Source organism: Eretmochelys imbricata, chromosome 1 (genome assembly GCF_965152235.1).
Source record: "Eretmochelys imbricata isolate rEreImb1 chromosome 1, rEreImb1.hap1, whole genome shotgun sequence".
NCBI lineage: Eukaryota > Metazoa > Chordata > Testudines > Cheloniidae > Eretmochelys > Eretmochelys imbricata.
The window spans coordinates 268,948,356-268,966,675 of NC_135572.1; the positions used below are offsets into that span (position 1 = coordinate 268,948,356).

An 18,320-nucleotide genomic window follows, 5' to 3' on the forward strand; every position below is an offset into this window, starting at 1 on the left:
GGAGAGCTAGGGAGGAGAGCCAGGAGAATGGAGTGATTCATAATACAAAGGCTGCAGTGAGGTAAAGGAGCCTGGAAAGAGGTTTTTAACTATATAGAGAATGTGTGTATTTCAGGACCTATGGGAGGCCCGTGTGGAATGCATCATGACCAGGTGAGGCACAGGCAGCTGCATGACGCTGGTTTAACCTTAACTGGGTAGAGGGCCTAATGTTGTTCTTCTTCTACTCTAGTGAAACCCCAATGTACTATTGCCAGCCCCAGACATTCAAGATCATGAGTCAGGTCCCAAAAAATTACAGAGATTGGCTTTAAAATCACGAGAATTAAAAAAATAATAATTAAAATTGACTTCTGGTTTCTGAGCCTTTAGGAGCACTCAGGCACAGGCGCCAGCTTCCTCATTTCCCCCAGTGGTTGCTAGATCTTTGCTCTGCCCCAGGCCCCGCCCGACTCCACCTCTAACCCCAAGGCCCCACCCCTGCCTCCCCCACCTTTTCCTGCCCCCGCTCCATCCCCTCCCCTCCAGCACCTCCTGCACCCCACTGTTCGGGAGGCAGGGGAGGAGCTGATTGGCCGCCGGTGGGTGCTGAGCACCCACTATTTTTCCCCATAGGTTCTTCAGCCCGAGTACCCATGGAGTCAGCATCTATGCACTCAAGTCACATTTGCAATATTTTCTCTGCTACCAGGAGGGCTAGAAACTTACCCTTTTTATATGAAAGCTGAAATTCTCACAATCACTTGCCTCCAGGATCTGTGGCAGTAAGTAAAACACCAAATATTACAAGATTCATAACAAAAATCGAGTAAATGGGCAACAAGACGACCTCTGACTGCACTGGAATTATTCTTCGTTTCGGGTAGTTTTCACTGCAGCATTATCTTGGGTGATTGGCACCCGAATTAGCCTAGCCTGGGCAAGAGCAGCCATGCTGAAAAACCATATCCAAGCTATTGTGTCTTTACTGGTGCTGCACTGTGGTACCTCTTGCCAGGAGGGCATGTTACTGGGCCAAAATTACCCTGTTGGCATTATATTGCGGGCCTGACTTGAGATTTTTGAATGCTTCAGATTGACAGTACATCTGTGCCTCTCGCCTGCCTTGCCATTCCCCCGTCCCTCGCCCACCCCTTCACCTTCCCCATCCCTCGCCCTCACCACACCCACTGTTCCCCCTCCCTCACCACACCCGCTGCCCACCCCCCTCGTCACCACACCCGCTGCCCACCTCCCCCTCCCTGTCACCACACCCCCAGCCCCCCCACCGTCACCACACCCACTGTTCCCCCTCCCTCACCACACCCGCTGCCCACCCCCCTCGTCACCACACCTGCTGCCCACCTCCCCCTCCCTGTCACCACACCCCCAGCCCCCCCACCGTCACCACACCCACTGTTCCCCCTCCCTCACCACACCCGCTGCCCACCTCCCCCTCCCTGTCACCACACCCACTGTTCCCCCTCCCTCACCACACCCACTGCCCACCTCCCCCCCGTCACCACACCCCCAGCCTCCCCACCGTCACCAAACCCACTGTTCCCCCTCCCTCACCACACCCACTGCCCACCCCCCTCGTCACCACACCCGCTGCCCTCCTGTCCCTCCCCCTCATCACACCCGCTGCCCTCCAGGACACTTCACCCTTGTCCCAGATTCGTCCTGTCTCTTTAAATCCTACTTCGGACTAATAACTAATCAGCGTTCTGTCCCCGCCCCCTCATGAATATTCCACCTGGGAAGGAGGCAGGGCTCGGCCCCGTATGCTAATCGCAGCTGCTGATCGCTGACGTGCAATCACACCACGAGCCGCCTCGCCCGCTGATTGGCCGGAGGAGACCTGGTCTCATTGACAACAAACCGAGGAAGCGCGCGGCCCTGGCGCCTGGCACGCAGGTGGGGGCGGGGCTGGCCCAAGATGGAGGCGGCAGCGGCGGGTGCTGGGAACCTGGGCTGAGGCGGTGCCCGGGCGGGGGCGGGCTCGTGCGCGGAGCCGGGATGGAGACCCGCGAGCTGGGTATGGAAGCCATGGAGACCCTGACGGAGCTGGGGGACGAGCTCACGCTGGGAGACATCGACGGTGAGAGCGGGGAGTCTGCAGGGCAGGGAGCCCGGGCTGTGCCCGCCCCTCTCGGGAGGGGGGTGTCTGGAGGTGGTGCGCACACTGCATAAATCACCTGTGGAACTCCTTGCCAGGGGATGTTGTGGAGGCCAAAAGTGTAAGAGGGTTAAAAGGAAGAACTAGATAAGTTCATGAAGGATAGGTCCATCAAGGGCTATTAGGCAGGGATGTAACCCCATGCATTGGGGGACCCTAAACCTCTGATTGCCAGAAGCTGGGACTGGATAACAGGGGTTGATCACTCCATAATTGCCTTGTTCTCTGTGTCTCTTGGTGCTCTGGTACCGGCCACTGTCAGAAGACCGGCTACTGGGCTAGATGGATCATTGGTCTGACCCAGCATGCTATCTCTTATGTTCTTATGTGGTAGGTGTATGGGGGGGCACTGACATATGCCCAGGCTCTGCCCACCTCACTGGGGGGTACACCAAGGGGCACTACCATGTGTATGGAGAGAGGTACTGATGTGTAACTGGGCTGTGGTTGCTTCTGGTGGTGGCCTCAGCATGTGTGATTTCAAGTTTTGCCCACTCGTTTCTAAGGTATGTAGTGGGTGTATGGCCAGCTTGTGCCCCCCCCCCGCCCTTTCTCTGATGGGGAGAGTGATGTGTGTGGCAGCTTAAGCCTGTGTCTTTCTCCACAGAGTAGCTGGCAGGGGAATGAAATGTGTGGGGTTCACTAACGCACATGTGGCCATTCTGTGGCCGTCCACTCTGGGATGTGTAGCATAGGTGTGACGTACATGTGGCAAGCCTGTGATCACCTGCACAGTATCTAGCGGGGCAAAATCATTCAGTAGACTTGCAAGGTGTGTGGTAAAACTTGCTCCTTTAGATATGTCACGTCCTCTTATCATATGTATATGATGTACATTGTGAGGCCACCCCTGCAGTCCTGGATACATGTGCCTGCCTAGACAACATTTATGTACCCGCCTAGGAGTGTCTGCCTGTTATAGATATGAGTCATGTGTGGTGAAACTGTCCCCATCCCACCCCCAGGCAGGCATGCAATGTGTGTGTCCTATTCATTGGTCTTCCCATGATGTGCCTGCAGCATCCTGTGTGCCTCCATGTGAAACAGTGCTGACATGAAGAAAAGGAGGACTTGTGGCACCTTAGAGACTAACAAATTTATTTGAACATAAGCTTTCGTGAGCTACAGCTCAGCTAGCATGGTAGCTGCACCCTAGAAACCTGCTTTCTGTTAGTGTCAGGGGACTTCCTTAGGGGATAGAGGTGTGCCTGCTTGCTTTCTTCCTGTATCCCTACTGACTACCTTGTTGTGTTATGGGTGTGTAGAATGTCTCTCAGAGCAGCATGTATACCAGTCTGTCAGTTTAAGACACTTATTTAAGAGTTTACAATGTGGAACTCTGTATCTAAAAATGCTTCTACTTTGATGTGTGGGAGCAGTCCTGTCACTTGATGAACAATCTTGTTTAACTTGTACCCGCTGTTCTTTTTAATGTTTTTCAAGGGATTGACTCACTGTGGGTGGTGCTTAGATACCCGGGTGGTGAGTGTGGTATAGGAACCTATATGGAACATATTAGAATAGTGCCCTTTCGTTCTGGGACAGGTGCTCTGTCCCAGGTCTAGTAGGTCCTGTCCCTTTTTTCTAGTTCTTGTTTTTAGCTTCTTGCCAGTACTACCCAGCAGTAATAGGGATTACAAATATCTTTCTTAGAATCAAAGAAATTAGAGATGGAAGAGCCCAATTAAATCACATCTTTTCTCCCAGCACCACCCTTGCTGAAGTCAAGGCTTGGCTGTTTCCAACAGCATATTCCCCAGGGCTTTTTCAAAGTCAGTTTCAAATGACTCAAGTGATTTGGCTTCCACTAGTTGCTATGAGAGGTTATTCTACAGATCATGTACCTTACTGTTAGAAAAGTTTTCCCTTTGTTCAGTTTCATCTTGTTTCTCCTTGTTACATCTCTTTGGATCACTCTAAACATTTCTACCTCTTCCTTACTGTTTATACTCTTCATGTTTTTAGAGAACTCAGATGGTGGGGCAGTGCTGGAGAGGATGGGAATCTACTTTCCAGCAACCTGGGGCAACCAAAAACTTCAACAAACGAGCTACTTACTTACTGCTTGACAGACAGCTCTTGTTGATTCCCCAGGGGCTGAAAATGAAAACTGACCTGCAAAAGACAGTGGAGATTTGCCAACCTGGCCTGATATTGGGCTAACTGCCTTTCCTTGCTTTGCTCACCAGTTGTGCCCTTGGGTGCATGGGGCTGAGGCAGTGGGTGTCTAATGGGTGCAACACAGGATTGAGTCAGATGTCCTTGAGTAATAACTGCAACTAATTTGCAGTGTAGCCTTGGGCAAATCAATTGTTGTTTCTCTCTGCTTCCCAGTTTGTAAAATGAGGGTCATATTCTTATCTTACAAGATTGTGGTAAGGCTTAATTACAGTAATTAATGGTTATGATGTACACTGAAGATTGAGTTACTCCATGTGAGTATAAATAATATATGCTCTCCCTGAGGAGCTGCATGGGATGCTACTTACAGCTTGGACACTGAGGCAAGAGGCAAATTCTAATCAGTCTGCAGTCAGTGTTCTGGTTGCACTCATGTTTATGTTCAGTTCAAAGCAAAGGAGAAGCTTATCAGGGAGGGAAGGGAAGCCCAGGAGCCTTTCTTCCTTCAACAAATTGTAGTTCTGTGTGCCTAGCCACTGATTTCCACCAGCTCAGTGGTTTGACTTTCTTTAAAACTTGGCAGCAAAGGTGATGTTTAATGTTAATTTTTTGTATTTAATAGAAATGATTTGAATAGATTATTTAAAATTAAATTTGAAATTGACTGATATATTTTTAAAAATAAACCTGTATTTATTTAAATAAAAAACAAAATTCTGGTCACCATCCAAGGAGGAGAGAGAAACATAATTCAAGTGTTGGACTAGTTCTTTGCATTTGTTTAACTGGTAAAGAGCTCAGCTTCTTTACTGATGTGATTGTGGTATTAAATCATAGGTGGACTCAATGTCACAACATTTTGTTGACATTTTTTTGGTACAGGGTTGCCTAGAACTGTGTTCTGTAGTAACTTGTCTTGTTCCTCTTTAGTGGTTCACTCCTTTCAAACACTTAAGGGCATATATAATCTTTGCAAAATAAGAGGTTCATCATTTAATTGCTAGCTGTTGGCAGCCTTCCATATTCCTGAAATCTTATTTTCTGGCTTATGCGGTTTGCGTGGTTATTTTGCAGGTTTCCTCTCTCCTTCTTTGCTTTGGCAATTAGGTTTTAGGAGGGAGCGTTGTCATCTGGCTGTGTGTTTCTTACAATTCTTTGTATTTTATTCTCCTTATTGTACTACTACTAGCAAAGCTATATAGTTTTTGGAAAATGTTTTTGTTCCATATGCAGCCAAATTTCCTGAAATTCATCCTTTGCGGTTTTTTTGTTTTTGACTTTTTGGTCAAATTCACTTTAGGCAGCACTTGGTTACTGATAAAAGTGGGATTTGACTTGTGATGAAGCAATATATTTGTAAACAAAAAATTCCTAAGATTCCAAGTCAGTAACTTCAGAAATTGTGAATAAATGCTCTTTAATACAAAACAGTTGAAAATCAGCTCCTAAATAGGAACTACCATGCCGGAACAAAACCTTGTCCAATTTAGACCTGTTTCCTGCCTCCAATAATAGCCGCTGATGGATTTTTCAGAGGAAACTGAAAAGCCTTGTTGTGTAAGACTACAGTGATAAGCATGGTGGGTATTTTATTCCTGACCCCAGCTGGTGATCAGTTTGACAGCTTATGAGGATAAATATCTTTTGTCATTTTATCCACGTTAGCACCAATGTAGATGTTATCCTTATTTACAAATGTTTAATTTTCTTGACATTTTCCTACATCCTTCAATAGTATTTTGTGACAGGTTCATTGTACGCTACATAAAAACGTATGTCCTTCATTCATTTGGCCAAAACCACAGTTAGTTTGATAAGTCTTTTGCCCCATCTGGTAGCTGTTTCCTTCAGATAGCTGATGTGCAGATGAAAAGTAAATTATTGGGCCTCTTGTAGCCGAAGTAACATCAACTTATTCTTGATGTATAACTAGGCTGGGGGAATCCGTTTGGGTCTCCCAGACTTGACAGTTTTTTTTCTTTAAAATAGATTATCCTCACTCTTGGGTATTTATCCCATCAATTTACTGATATGCCCATTGGGTAGAAGTGAGACAGATTAATATGGTAAAAGGCATAGAGGATGCAAAGGTGCTGGATAATATTTACTTTTCTGCCATGGAGGCTGTGAAAATTAATTAGTTAATATGTATGTGGCATTTTGGAGGAGTGAAGTCCTATATAAATGCGGAGTATTAAGAGCTCTTCTGCTGTGTCTGTACAAACTGAGCCAACATCTTATGAAGAGCTCTCTTTTCCCCTACACCCCTACCTAGCCACCAAGGCAGCCTTATGGACTTGTTGCACTCTGCAGGATAAAATGTAAGGATCTCTAGGTTAGATCCTTTTAGGGAGCAGCGATGCTTTCATTTCTAATGTCTTTTTCTTTGTTTCCATTGTTAATGGATCAATGCTTGCATTAGATTTAATGATTGCTGTAGAACTCTAGCCTGGTTAGAAGGGACATGTATTGCAGGAGATCATGAGGCATGTTTATTTTTAAAATAAACACCTTTAAAAAAAAAAATCTAAGAACTAAATGTGGGCATTGCTTCCTCTCACCAAAGCCCTGTAGGATGATGGTTCCGCTATGTTTTTGTCTTTCCCTTAGGTTTAAACTTTAACTTAAGCCGAATTCTTGTTCAAATTTCCCCACTTCTGAGGTGCTTATTTATTCCCTTATGCTCCCCTAAAAGCTTGGTGGGAGAGTAACTGTTGGGTGGCGCTCTGCAATTGTTTTGTTCCTATATCACATCTGATTGCCTCAGAAGGCTGCTGTGTTAAAATGTGGGTTTTTGTAATGTCTGCGCTCATTTTGGAGATGGCTTTATTAATTCTTATTGGCGTGGGAGTTGCGGAACAGGCTGCAGTCAGACTCCGCATGGGTAGGTGCTGTTGCAGACTCTTCTTATGCAGCTCTTCTGCGTCTCACTCCTGACTGTAGCAACCTCCTCCCCACCACTGTTCTAGATGTGACCCCTTGCTGTCTGCAAATACTACTGTGTGTTTGTGTCATGTAGCCTCTCTTATTGCAGTCCTGGATCACCCTGAACCTCTGTCCCCTCCCTCCCACACTCACATAAGCTTCTGAACCTGACCTAATGATGGTGGAGGAATGGAGCAGTATGAGGATAGCACTTAAAATGTTTTCTTATTCTTTTCAGAGATGCTGCAGTTTGTCAGCAACCAGGTCGGGGAGTTTCCGGATCTGTTTTCAGAGCAGTTATGTGGCACCTTCCAGAGCAGTGGTGAAGGTAGCGCTGGTGGAACCTTGAACCATCCACTGCAGAGCTCATACAGCCAGGCACAGCTGCAGTCCTTCCCATCCACCGCTGCCTCTCCCCAGCTCCAGCCTGTGCAAGTCAAAGTGCCCCAGGCAGCAGCACCTGCCCCTCAGCGATCTGCACCCCTCCTTCAGCCTCGTCCCCAGCTCCAGCCCCAGCTCCAACAGCAGACTGTGATGATTACTCCAACTTTCAGCTCTGCTCCCCAGACCAGGTTCATTCAGCAACCGCTAATATACCAGAATGCAGCCACGAGTTTTCAAGGTAGTGCCTGGGGGCTCAAAACACTGTATTTTTTATTTTGTAGTCATGAAAAAGAGCTACCTTTCAAAGAAAACTTAGGCATGATGGCTCTAGAGGATGCTGTTTGCCCAGTAATTCTAATTTATGACCTGGTCTTTGGGAAATCACTTGTATTGCATGAAGAGTTTCAATCTAAATGAAGTGTACTTTCACTCAGATTCAATGGGCAAGACAGGAAAACTCTAGTGTCTGGGTTTCTAACTCTTTTCATATGATCTACTTGTGACGCAGCTCCACTTGCTCACCTCAAACGTGGCCCCACAATCCTTTGCATTGGCTTCTTAGGGGGCTTTGTAGATGCTGCTTTAGGAATTATGTCATAGTTTACTTTTGTACTGCTCCTAGCTGTGGGAGCAAAGGGTAAACCCAGGACCTGAACTCTCATTCTCTCCCGTATGTCTTCCCTCTGTGACTGTATCCAGGGCAATAAAATAAGGGACTAAGGCGTATGGTATGAGAGTTCAGGTACTCAGAGTAATGCTTTTGGTGAGTAGGGGCACTTCCCAGAAGGTTTAATTGGAACACATCTGACCTTAGTGCCTGGGAGCCCTAATCATGGACCAGGACCCCCCTGAGCTAGGTGCTGGACAAACACAGAACAAAAAGCTCCTGCCCCGAGGGGCTAAAATAAAAATAATAATGAGCTGTCATTAAGGTCAGTCATCATAGTTCTCTATTGTATAGGCATTGGATTCTGTTTTCAGGTGCTAAGAGCTTATGCAAGGATAAGTCACGTGGAGTACTAATGGCAGCATTGTAGGGAAGGCCGGGCCAGAGACTCTGTTATAACTAAAGCGTTCAGCAGACAAAAGGGTGCCCAACCTCTTCCTCCCATGCTCTTGCCATTCAGCTGCTCCCAACTGGTCCTCAGTGCATCCCAGGTTCTGTTGTGCTAGGTCCAGTGCCATTAAGGGAATTGTGTGATAGTTCACAAGGTAATGGAGGTGCTATGAGTTACCCACTAAGCCGTTTACAGACTTCTTGGGTGTCACAGCCTTCAGACTGAGAGCCTCTCTGCTGTGCTATCCCTCACATCTTTTTCTCCTTTTCAGTGCTTCAGCCTCAAGTTCAGAGCCTGGTGACGTCCTCCCAAGTTCAGCCAGTGACCATCCAGCAGCAGGTGCAGACTGTGCAGGCTCAGAGGGTGTTCACGCAGGCTGCCAATGGCACCATCCAAACGCTAACCCCTGCCACAGTCCAGACAGTAGCTGCTCCTCAGGTCCAGCAAGTTCCAGTAAGTAAAAATATGGAATACACAAAGAAGGGAGTGTCTAGTGCCCTCAGCAAATGCAGTGTGGAGGGCACAATTTGCAGAACTTCAGGGATCCCCAGGATCCATGGAGGAGGATAGTGCAGGAGCAGGCTTGGTTGCTTGACTGATCCAAGGATGGGGTGTGGCGCATGGGGCTAGCTGAGGCTTAGTTGCTTGATTGGTGCTGGGCTTACTCTGGGATCCTGAGTTGTTGGGTGTGGAAAGTGATTCTAACAAATCTTTCTGTTTCAAAAAAAACCAAAAAAACATCTTGCTTTATTTAACCCAGACAAAGGAGCTCCGTATTGTGAACATACCACTTGGAATATCTGTCCTGTCACATAGCACGATTAGATGTAGCACTGGGCAAACTTCACAAGGTTCTGTTTGACTAAACATCTAAAAGTCTGGCTGCATAGTTATGTTATCCTGTGTGTCTAAGTTGCTTTGGTCAGCCAAACCAGACTGGAAATCTCATGCTAGCAGTCTTTTATGGTAGATTTCTAATTCTTCCTACTTCTGGTTAGGCTGCCAATAACACATCTGCTTCTTCTATTCTTGTTAAAATTTCACCGATGCAGCTATTAGAGCCTTTTCCACTGTGGACTTCTGCTATATGGAACATCTTCCTGTATTTCTCTGCTGCTTCATCTCCTATCAAATCTTTTGAAAATATACCCACAAAAGTAAAGGGATCTGTTTTCTCCCTTTGCTATTATGTGAAGTGCTTCACTGTAGGGTATACACTCTGTATGAAAGAGATTACTGAGGTTAAGCAAAACTGTATCATGCCACTTCTTGTCCCACCCAGGATCAGGAATGGTGAAACAGCTGCAAAAATGGAAAAGCAAAGAAGAATATTTAGGATGAAGGGTAATCACCCTTTACTGTTGGCTTCAATTTGAGTGAAGTTTGGGTTAACTGGTTATTTCAGCCAAATGAGGTTGTCATAAATATAAAGGGAAGGGTAAACACCTTTAAAATCCCTCCTGGCCAGAGGAAAAATCCTTTCACCTGTAAAGGGTTAAGAAGCTAGGATAACCTCGTTGGCACCTGACCAAAATGACCAATGAGGAGACAAGATACTTTCAAAATACTGGGAGGAGGGAGAAAAACAAAGGGTCTGTGTCTGTCTGTGTGATGCTTTTGCTGGGGACAGAACAGGAATGGAGTCTTAGAATTTAGTAAGTAATCTAGCTAGATATGCGTTAGATTGATTTCTTTAAATGGCTGAGAAATTAAGCTGTGCTGAATAGAATGGATATTCCTGTCTGTCTTTTTGTAACTTAAGGTTTTGCCTAAAGGGATTCTTTATGTTTTGAATTTAATTACCCTGTAAGGTATTTACCATCCTGATTTTCAGAGGTGATTCTTTTTTACTTTTTACTTCTATTAAAATCCTTTTCAGAAACTGAATGCTTTTTCATTGTTCTTAAGATTCAAGGGTTTGGGTTTGTGGTCACCTATGCAAATTGGTGAGGATTTTTACCAAACCTTCCCCAGGAAGTGGGCTGCAAGGGTTGGGAAGATTTTTGGGGGAAAGATGTTTCCAAACAACGCTTTCCTAATAAATAAACCCAGATAAATGTTTGGTGGTGGCAGTGGAAGTCCAAGAGCAAAGGATAAAATAGTTTTTACCTTAGGGAAGTTTTTACCAGCTTAGGTTAAAGTAAGCTTAGGAGGTTTTCATGCAGGTCCCCACATCTGTACCCTAGAGTTCAGAGTGGGGAAGGAACCTTGACAGAGGTAAAACTTGATTGTAATCCTCAGGCGATAGGTGAGAATAATGGAATCCTAGAAGAGACCTCGAGAGGTCATTGAGTCTAGCACCCTGCAGGACCAAGTACACCTAGACCATCCCAGAGAGGTGTTTGTATAACCTGTTCTTAAAAATCTCCAATGATGGGGATTCCACAGCCTCCCTTGGAAGCCTATTACAAAGCTTCATTACTAAGAAAAACTTTTTAACTATAAGGGTATCTAATGTAAATCTCCCTTGCTGCAGATTAAGCCCATTACTTCTTGTCCTACTTTCAGAGGACATGGAGAACAATTGACCACCATCCTCTTTATAACAGCCCTTAACCTATTTGAAGGCTGTTATCAGGATCTCCTCAGTCATCTTTTCTCAAGACTAAACGTGCCCAGTTTTTGAACCTTTCCTCGTAGGTCAAGTTTTCTAAGACTCTTATCATTTTTGTTGCTCTCCTCTGGACTTTGTCCACATCTTTCTTAAAGTATGGCACCCAGAGCTGGATGCAGTACTCCAGCTGAGACCTCACCACTGCCAAATAGAGCAGAACAGTTACCAAATGCTATTAGACTTTTTCACAATTGCACCACATTGTTGACTCCTCTTCCATTTGTCATCCATTATACCGTCCAGATCCTTGTCAGAACTACGATCACTCAGCTAGTTATTCCCTATTCTGAAGTTGTGCGTTTGATTTTTCTTTCCTCAGTGTAGTAATTTGCATTTGTCTTTATTGAATTTCATCTTGTTGATTTCAAAACAATTCTCTAATTTGTCAAGGTTGTTTTGAATTCTAATCCTGTATGCCAAAAGCGCTTGCAGCCACTCCCAGCTTGGTGTCGTCTGCAGATGTTATAAGTGTACTTTCTACACCATTAAACAAGTCATTAATGAAAATATTGAGTTGTATTGGACTCAGGACTGACCCCTGTGGGACCACACTAGGTACACCTCTTTATTTTGACACCAAATGGTTGATAACTACTCTCTGAGTACAGTCTTGCAACCAATTGTGCACCCACATTAGAGTAATTTTGCCTAGTTTGCTCATGAGAATGTAACGTTGGACTGTGTCAAATGCCTTACTAAAATCAAGCTATTCCACATCTACAGCTTTCCCCCATCTCTTAGTCCAGTAACCCTGTCAAAGAAGGAAATCAGGTTGGTTTGGCATGTTCTTGACAAATGGCATGGTTCTTCACAAATTCCATGCTGGGTATATGTATAACCCATTATCCTTTAGATCAGAGGTGGGCAAACTACAGCCCACGGGCCACATCCGCCCTGCGGGACCATCCTACCTGGCCCCTGAGCTCCTGGCCCTGGAGGCTCACCCCTCCCCCTCCCTTGCAGCCTCAGCTCACTGTGCCAGTGGTGTAATGTTCTGGGCAGCGGGGCTGTGAGCTCCTGGGGCAGCGTAGCTGCAGAGCCCGGCCTGACCCGGTGCTCTGTGCTGCGCGGCTGCCTATCCTGGTGCAGCTGCGCCACCAGCCGCTGGTGCTCCAGGCAGCGCGGTAAGGAGGCGGGGCGGGGTTTGGATAGAGGGCAGGGGAGTTCAGGGGATAGTCAGGAGCTGGGGGTGTGGATAGGGGTTGGGGCAGTCAGAGGGTGGGGAATGGGGGCAGGGGTCCCGGGGGGGCAGTCAGGAAAGAGAGGGGGTTGGATGGGGCAGCCGGGGGGCAGTCAGGGGCTGGGGGTCCGGGGGCAGTCAGGGGACAAAGTGGGGGGTTGGATGGGGCAGGGGTTCCTGGGGGCTTGCCATGTATCAGTTAGGCTGACTGATCTATAATTCCCCAAGACCTCTTAGTTCCTCTTTTTAAAGATAGGTACTGTTTGCCCTTCTCCAGTCCACTGGGATCTCACTCATGCTCCAAGAATTCTTGGAGCATATGACTGGCAACTGTTCAGAAATTGATTCAACTAGTTCCTTAAGGACCTTAGAGTGAATTTCATCAGGCCCTGCTGACTTGAATATATCTAACTTATCTAAATATTCTTGAACCTGTTCTTTCCCTATTTTGGCTTGCATTCCTTCCCCCTTGTTGTCAGTATTATGTTGAGTATCTGATCACCATTAACTTTTTAGTGAAGACTGGAGCAAAATAAGCATTAATCTTCTCAGCTTTCTTGATGTCCCCACTTATTAGCTCTCCTTCCCTGCTAAGAAGAGGACCTACATTTTCCTTTGTCTGTCTCTTGCTCCTACTGTGTCTGAAGAACCTCTTCTTACTGCCTTTTATGTTCCTTGCTAGTGGAATTCATTCTGTGCCTTGACTGTTCTGATTTTGTCTCTATGTGCCTGTACTTTCTTTGTTGTACTCTTCCCTAGCAATTTGTCCGTGTTTCCATCTTTTTTTTTTTTCAGGATTCCTTTTTGATTTTTCAGGTAATTAAAGAGGTCCTGATGGGCTGTATTGGCCTCTCTCACTATTCTTCCTATCTTTTCTTTGCATTGGGATAGTTTTCAGTTGTGACTTTAACATTCTCTCCTTGAGAAACTGCCATATCACTTGAACTCCTTTAGATTGTCTTCCCATGGGACCTTACCTACCAGTTCTGAGTTTGTTAAAATCTGCTTCTTTCAAGTCTATTGTCCTATGGTCATTCCTTCCTTTCCTTAGACTCATGAATCTCTCATTTCATGATCACTTTTCACCCAAATTACCTTCCACCTTTAACTCCACAATGAAACCCTCCCTGTTGATGAGAATCAAATCTAAAATGGCTGCCCCTCTTATGTCCTCCACTTTCTGAAATAAAAAGTTATCTCTAGTACGTTCCAGGAACTTACTAGAGATTTTGTGTGTTGCTGTATTACTTTAGCTACTCAGACATTTGTTGGAAAAGACCTCCACTACTATCAGGCTTGTGTTTTGGATATTTGTTTCTTCACCACCACCACCACATCCTCCTGACTTGGTGGTCTGTAATACCACCAGATCTGATGTGTTCAAGCCAGGTGGCTGCCAGAGGCTGTCTAGCCCTGTTAGGTACTGAGTGCTCCCCCCAGTAAAATCGGGTATGTTCTCAGGGGAGCCAGTTATAGGTGCAACCACTCAGAGAGGAGACTTACCCCACCCTTTTACTTTTGCATGTTAATTTCCCCATAGAAATTGACATGACTTGAAAACCAGTGGCCGTCTTGTTCCTCCCTTTCCCATCTTCCAGGTTTGCGTACAGGTTGTCTCATTGTGGAGTTTGTGTTGACTTCTGACGTTTGGAGAAAGTCCTGGTGATGTGGGGTGAGGGAAATAGGGTTTACAGACCCCGGGCTTTTGCTACCTACCAACTCTTCATGCAGTCGGATAGGTCTGTTATGTGACAGGTTTGTGGTTACTGGAGATGGAGATGTATTTCCTGATGCTCACCTGCTGTGTTCCCATATTCTGTAACCCCTAGGTCCTGGTCCAGCCTCAGATCATAAAGACAGATTCTCTTGTCTTGACAACTTTGAAGGCAGATGGCAATCCAGTTATGGCTGCAGTTCATAATCCGGCCCTCACTACACTGACCACCCCTATTCAGACAACGGCACTGCAGGTACCGGTATGAATCTTTCCTCTAAGTTGTTGCCTCTCTCTTTTGTTAAGTGTTTGTTAGTGCTCTCCATGAGTGACAATGGGAGGGAGTTGGAGTGTTACCCTGGTCATGCCCAAGATGAGGAATAGCCTCTCTTCCACCAAGGCTACATATGCATTTTGTGCATTTTTGGCAGTGTCTGCTGATCAGAGAGCAAAGACCAAGGGTAGACTCCTGTTTACCTTTTTCCTGCGTTAGCTGGAGAGGAACATGACCAAATAATCTACTGCCATTTTAAAGCTCAGTGGAACAGGAAAGCACTCATAATTACAAGGTAGCAAACTTAAAATAGCTCAAAGAAACCTTAATGAACACTCTGAAACTTGCTACTACTGGATATTGTTGAGGCAAATGGCATGGTAAATTTCAAAAACAGATGTCTCTGTGAACAGCATCCTCAGTGACACTTAACTGTAATAGCGATTGCAGGAACTGTCAGGCATGCTTCATGGAACAGAAGCCTTGGGCCATACTTGTTAGCTGGTGGAATTGTGTGTTTTTTCTCTTCTCCCACAAAGGGATTCTCAAAGAGCTTTATTTCTCATTGTATGAAGGTAGCTTTGGAGATCCATTGGTTAGTACAAAGGATTCTGGGATCCAGCAGGATCCTGGGTTTGTTTTTCACATCTTCAAATGAAAGTCACTCAACACTGGTGAAAAGTCTTAGGTCAGCAATCCTGGAGAATGAAGTACTTTCTCTCCATACAAATATTGGCATGGCCGATGGCATTGCTCTACTAATGTGTCTTATCCTCGACTTGGGGAGGGGGGTGTATTTCCTTGGTCTTTGTAACCCTTTTATTTCCTGGTTCCACACTTCATTTTTCAGACTCGTTTTTCTAATGTGGCACATATATCGTGTGTAACTTGGCTGTTCCTAGTAATGCTGTTTGTTCGCTGCCTTTTTAGACCTTGGTTGGCAGCAATGGGACCATTTTGACCACGATGCCCATGATGATGGGACAGGAAAAGATGCCCATCAAACAGGTGCCTGGTGGGGTCAAGCAGCTGGAACCGCCCAAAGAAGGAGAGAGGAGGACGACCCATAACATAATTGAGAAGCGCTACCGGTCATCTATAAATGACAAGATCATTGAGCTGAAGGACCTGGTCATGGGAACAGATGCCAAGGTAAAGAGATGAAAGCTGCTGTTATTAAGCTTGTGTGGTCTGCAGCCCCCTCACCTACAGATGTTAGATAAGAAGAATCCTGCTTGACTGCTTCGCTGGTGAGACCTTAGCTGGTGCAAGCTATTAGTAATAGTTGGTTTTAATAATATTAATTTTACTGGGATAGTAGACTGTCAAGGAAAACCCATGAATAAGAATACTACTGGCTCAGTGTTCCATGATGTTGCTGGAAACTGAGGTAACAAAACACATAACCTAACCTGTCTTGGAGGTTAAGGATCCCCTGGGCCCTTTGTAAGAGTTAGCTGTGTTAAATAACTCTCTGGCCAAATTCCAACCTGGCTAACTACATTGTTACACCTTTCCCCAGTAGTTTCAATAGGTTATTCTTTGCTTCCTTTCTTAATGTACTGTGCTATTAAGTAGCTTCCTGGAAGTGGCTGCGTTTCCCTGATGGGTAGATGAATCCTATAAACTGTCTCAAAAGAGCTTTGGAATGAAATTTGTAGCAATATAAAACAATTTTTTTACATGGAACTGGGCAATTTGATTCCTTGTTGCTTTGGTTTGTGAGAACTACTATTGGTTCAAATGCAAAATGTGCACTGTGAAAGGCTTTGCCACCATTCAAGACCTGAGTTCATGGTCATGCCCTTTCATGTGCACTATTTGCTGACATCACTCTTGCAGATCAGGGAGCTGCAATTCTTAACGTTGCTTCTGGTGTTAGTGAGGTCATCAGCTATTGCCTGGGGAAATGGGAAACTTGAGTTTTGAAAATCCAGGTGATACACTGTGCTTCCATAGCTGTTTGTGTCTGAGCAGCTCCATGTGCTTTACAAGCTAAACCTAGCAGTGTCCCCTAAGGGGTAAGATATTTTCACTCTGCAGATGAAGGTGGGTTAGGAAGTCTGAGGCATGTAGAAGTTATGGGACTGGCTCAGGATCTCCTAGTGAGCCAATGGAAGAGTGAGAAATGGTCCTAGCGTTAACCCATAAGAGCATGCTCCTCCTGAAAAGAGCCCCTTTACTTTCTAGCTATGCACTTGTATCTTTTGTGGTTAAGGCTGGACTTGAATTCTGTTACTCTGGGGTTCTTAAACTGTTTTTAATGTTTGTTTCCAATAAATGTTAGTTCACCCATATGGTTCCCAGACACAGTAACTCCTGCTCTAGTTAGCAAGCCATTCTGCATCTTTCGAAGTGTAATCTTTCCTGACCTCAGCGCTGACATTTTCAGTGGCTGTGTTGGTGTTACTGGATGGTCATTTTTCGACTCTCTCTGTATATCATATGGCGAAGAGGGTGGCACTGCTTAGGGCTCTTATAAACTGCTTTCTGTACGTGTTGCTTCCATGCAGATGCACAAATCTGGAGTACTGAGGAAGGCCATTGATTACATTAAATACCTACAGCAGGTCAACCATAAGCTGAGACAGGAGAACATGGTTCTGAAGCTGGCTAACCAGAAAAACAGTAAGTTGTCAGTCAGGCAGGAGCGGGCCAGGAAGCAGGAGCATGTGCTTCCTCCTGCCCATTTGCACCAATGATGAAAGATTGCATGTGAAATCAGATCAGTGTTGGCCCCTATCTCTGTGGCCAGCTGAGCAGAGTGGGCATGGCACAAGGCGTGGTCGAGAGGTGTGTAGTAAGTGGAATCTCTGATCTTTGCAGAGCTGCTGAAGGGCATTGACCTGAGCAGTCTCGTGGACAACGATGTGGACCTGAAGATGGATGACTTCAACCAAAATGTTCTCTTGATGTCTCCCCCGGCCTCTGACTCGGGGTCTCAGGAGGGCTTCTCCCCCTATTCCATTGACTCTGAGCCGGGAAGCCCGCTCCTGGATGATGCAAAGGTAATGGTAGTTAACAGGAGAGCAAGGCAGCTAGCCTCTCCAAGGGTACGTCATGGCCAGGACTTTAGATCCTTGAGAGTCTCAACAGTGCCAGCTGCTTGTCATTCAGGAGCAGCGCTGACAGAGCTCTGAAGGATAAGGCTGCAGGGAATGGAGAGGATCTGTAGGACAAGAGATGGTGTGGTAGGAAAAGCAGATTGTTGTAAAGGGTGCAAGATACTCTCTCTGGATAAGACATGACTCTCGTCTAAAAGGACTCTACTTCAGGGGGAGAGCCATATGTTCGCTCTTGTTTGTTTGTATTACAATGGCACATACAGGCTCCAACCAAGCCAGGCTGCATCATGCTAAGCTCTGTGCAGATATATATGTAGTAAAAGACCCTGCCTCAAAGAGCTTTTAGTCTTGAAGACAAGACACATGACATAGATGAAATAGGAGATGAAGGAAGGGAGGATGGGTTAATAGTAACAGCATGTATTTACACAAACTAGCTTTGTGCCTAACTTCTACAGGCAATAAGCCCATGAGTAGTTGCAATATTAACTCACCACCTGCCTAGGTATTATCAGATAAAAGGATTTTGTAGGCATCACAACCAAGATGAGTCTTATGCAGGATCTGCAGGAGGGCAAGGTGGCTGCATGTGGCTTTGATGGAAGCTTAGTGCTGGCCTAAAATAAGGAATCAAAGAAACTGAAATGATGGGGGCCCCTCTTACTGAGCCAGGAAAGGCTGCCCCAGAGTTCTTGGTGACATTAGTCAAATATGTTGAAACTCATGTTCTCCCCCACATGTACGCACGCACACACACTTGCTGTTTTACAGTGTGTTTAAAGTTATTTCTCTTCTTGCTCTTTCTCTCCATCCCTGCCCTTTGTAAA

At 45.7% G+C, this 18,320-nt stretch overlaps 1 protein-coding gene across 2 annotated transcripts in view; it reads left to right on the forward strand.

Annotated features, from left to right (window-relative positions):
* The first annotated feature begins 1,909 nt into the window (after window positions 1-1,909).
* Window positions 1,910-18,320, forward strand: part of SREBF2 (sterol regulatory element binding transcription factor 2) — a 37,747-nt gene continuing 21,336 nt past the window's right edge. The window contains exons 1-7 of one of the 2 annotated variants that reach the window (XM_077830885.1): window positions 1,910-2,080; window positions 7,443-7,826; window positions 8,918-9,099; window positions 14,270-14,416; window positions 15,359-15,580; window positions 16,942-17,056; window positions 17,255-17,436. In XM_077830885.1, coding sequence (XP_077687011.1) covers window positions 1,999-2,080; window positions 7,443-7,826; window positions 8,918-9,099; window positions 14,270-14,416; window positions 15,359-15,580; window positions 16,942-17,056; window positions 17,255-17,436 — 1,314 coding nt within the window. In that variant the 5' untranslated portion in view covers window positions 1,910-1,998. The remainder of the gene's footprint in view (window positions 2,081-7,442; window positions 7,827-8,917; window positions 9,100-14,269; window positions 14,417-15,358; window positions 15,581-16,941; window positions 17,057-17,254; window positions 17,437-18,320) is intronic. The other variant, XM_077830894.1, reaches the window with a different exon arrangement.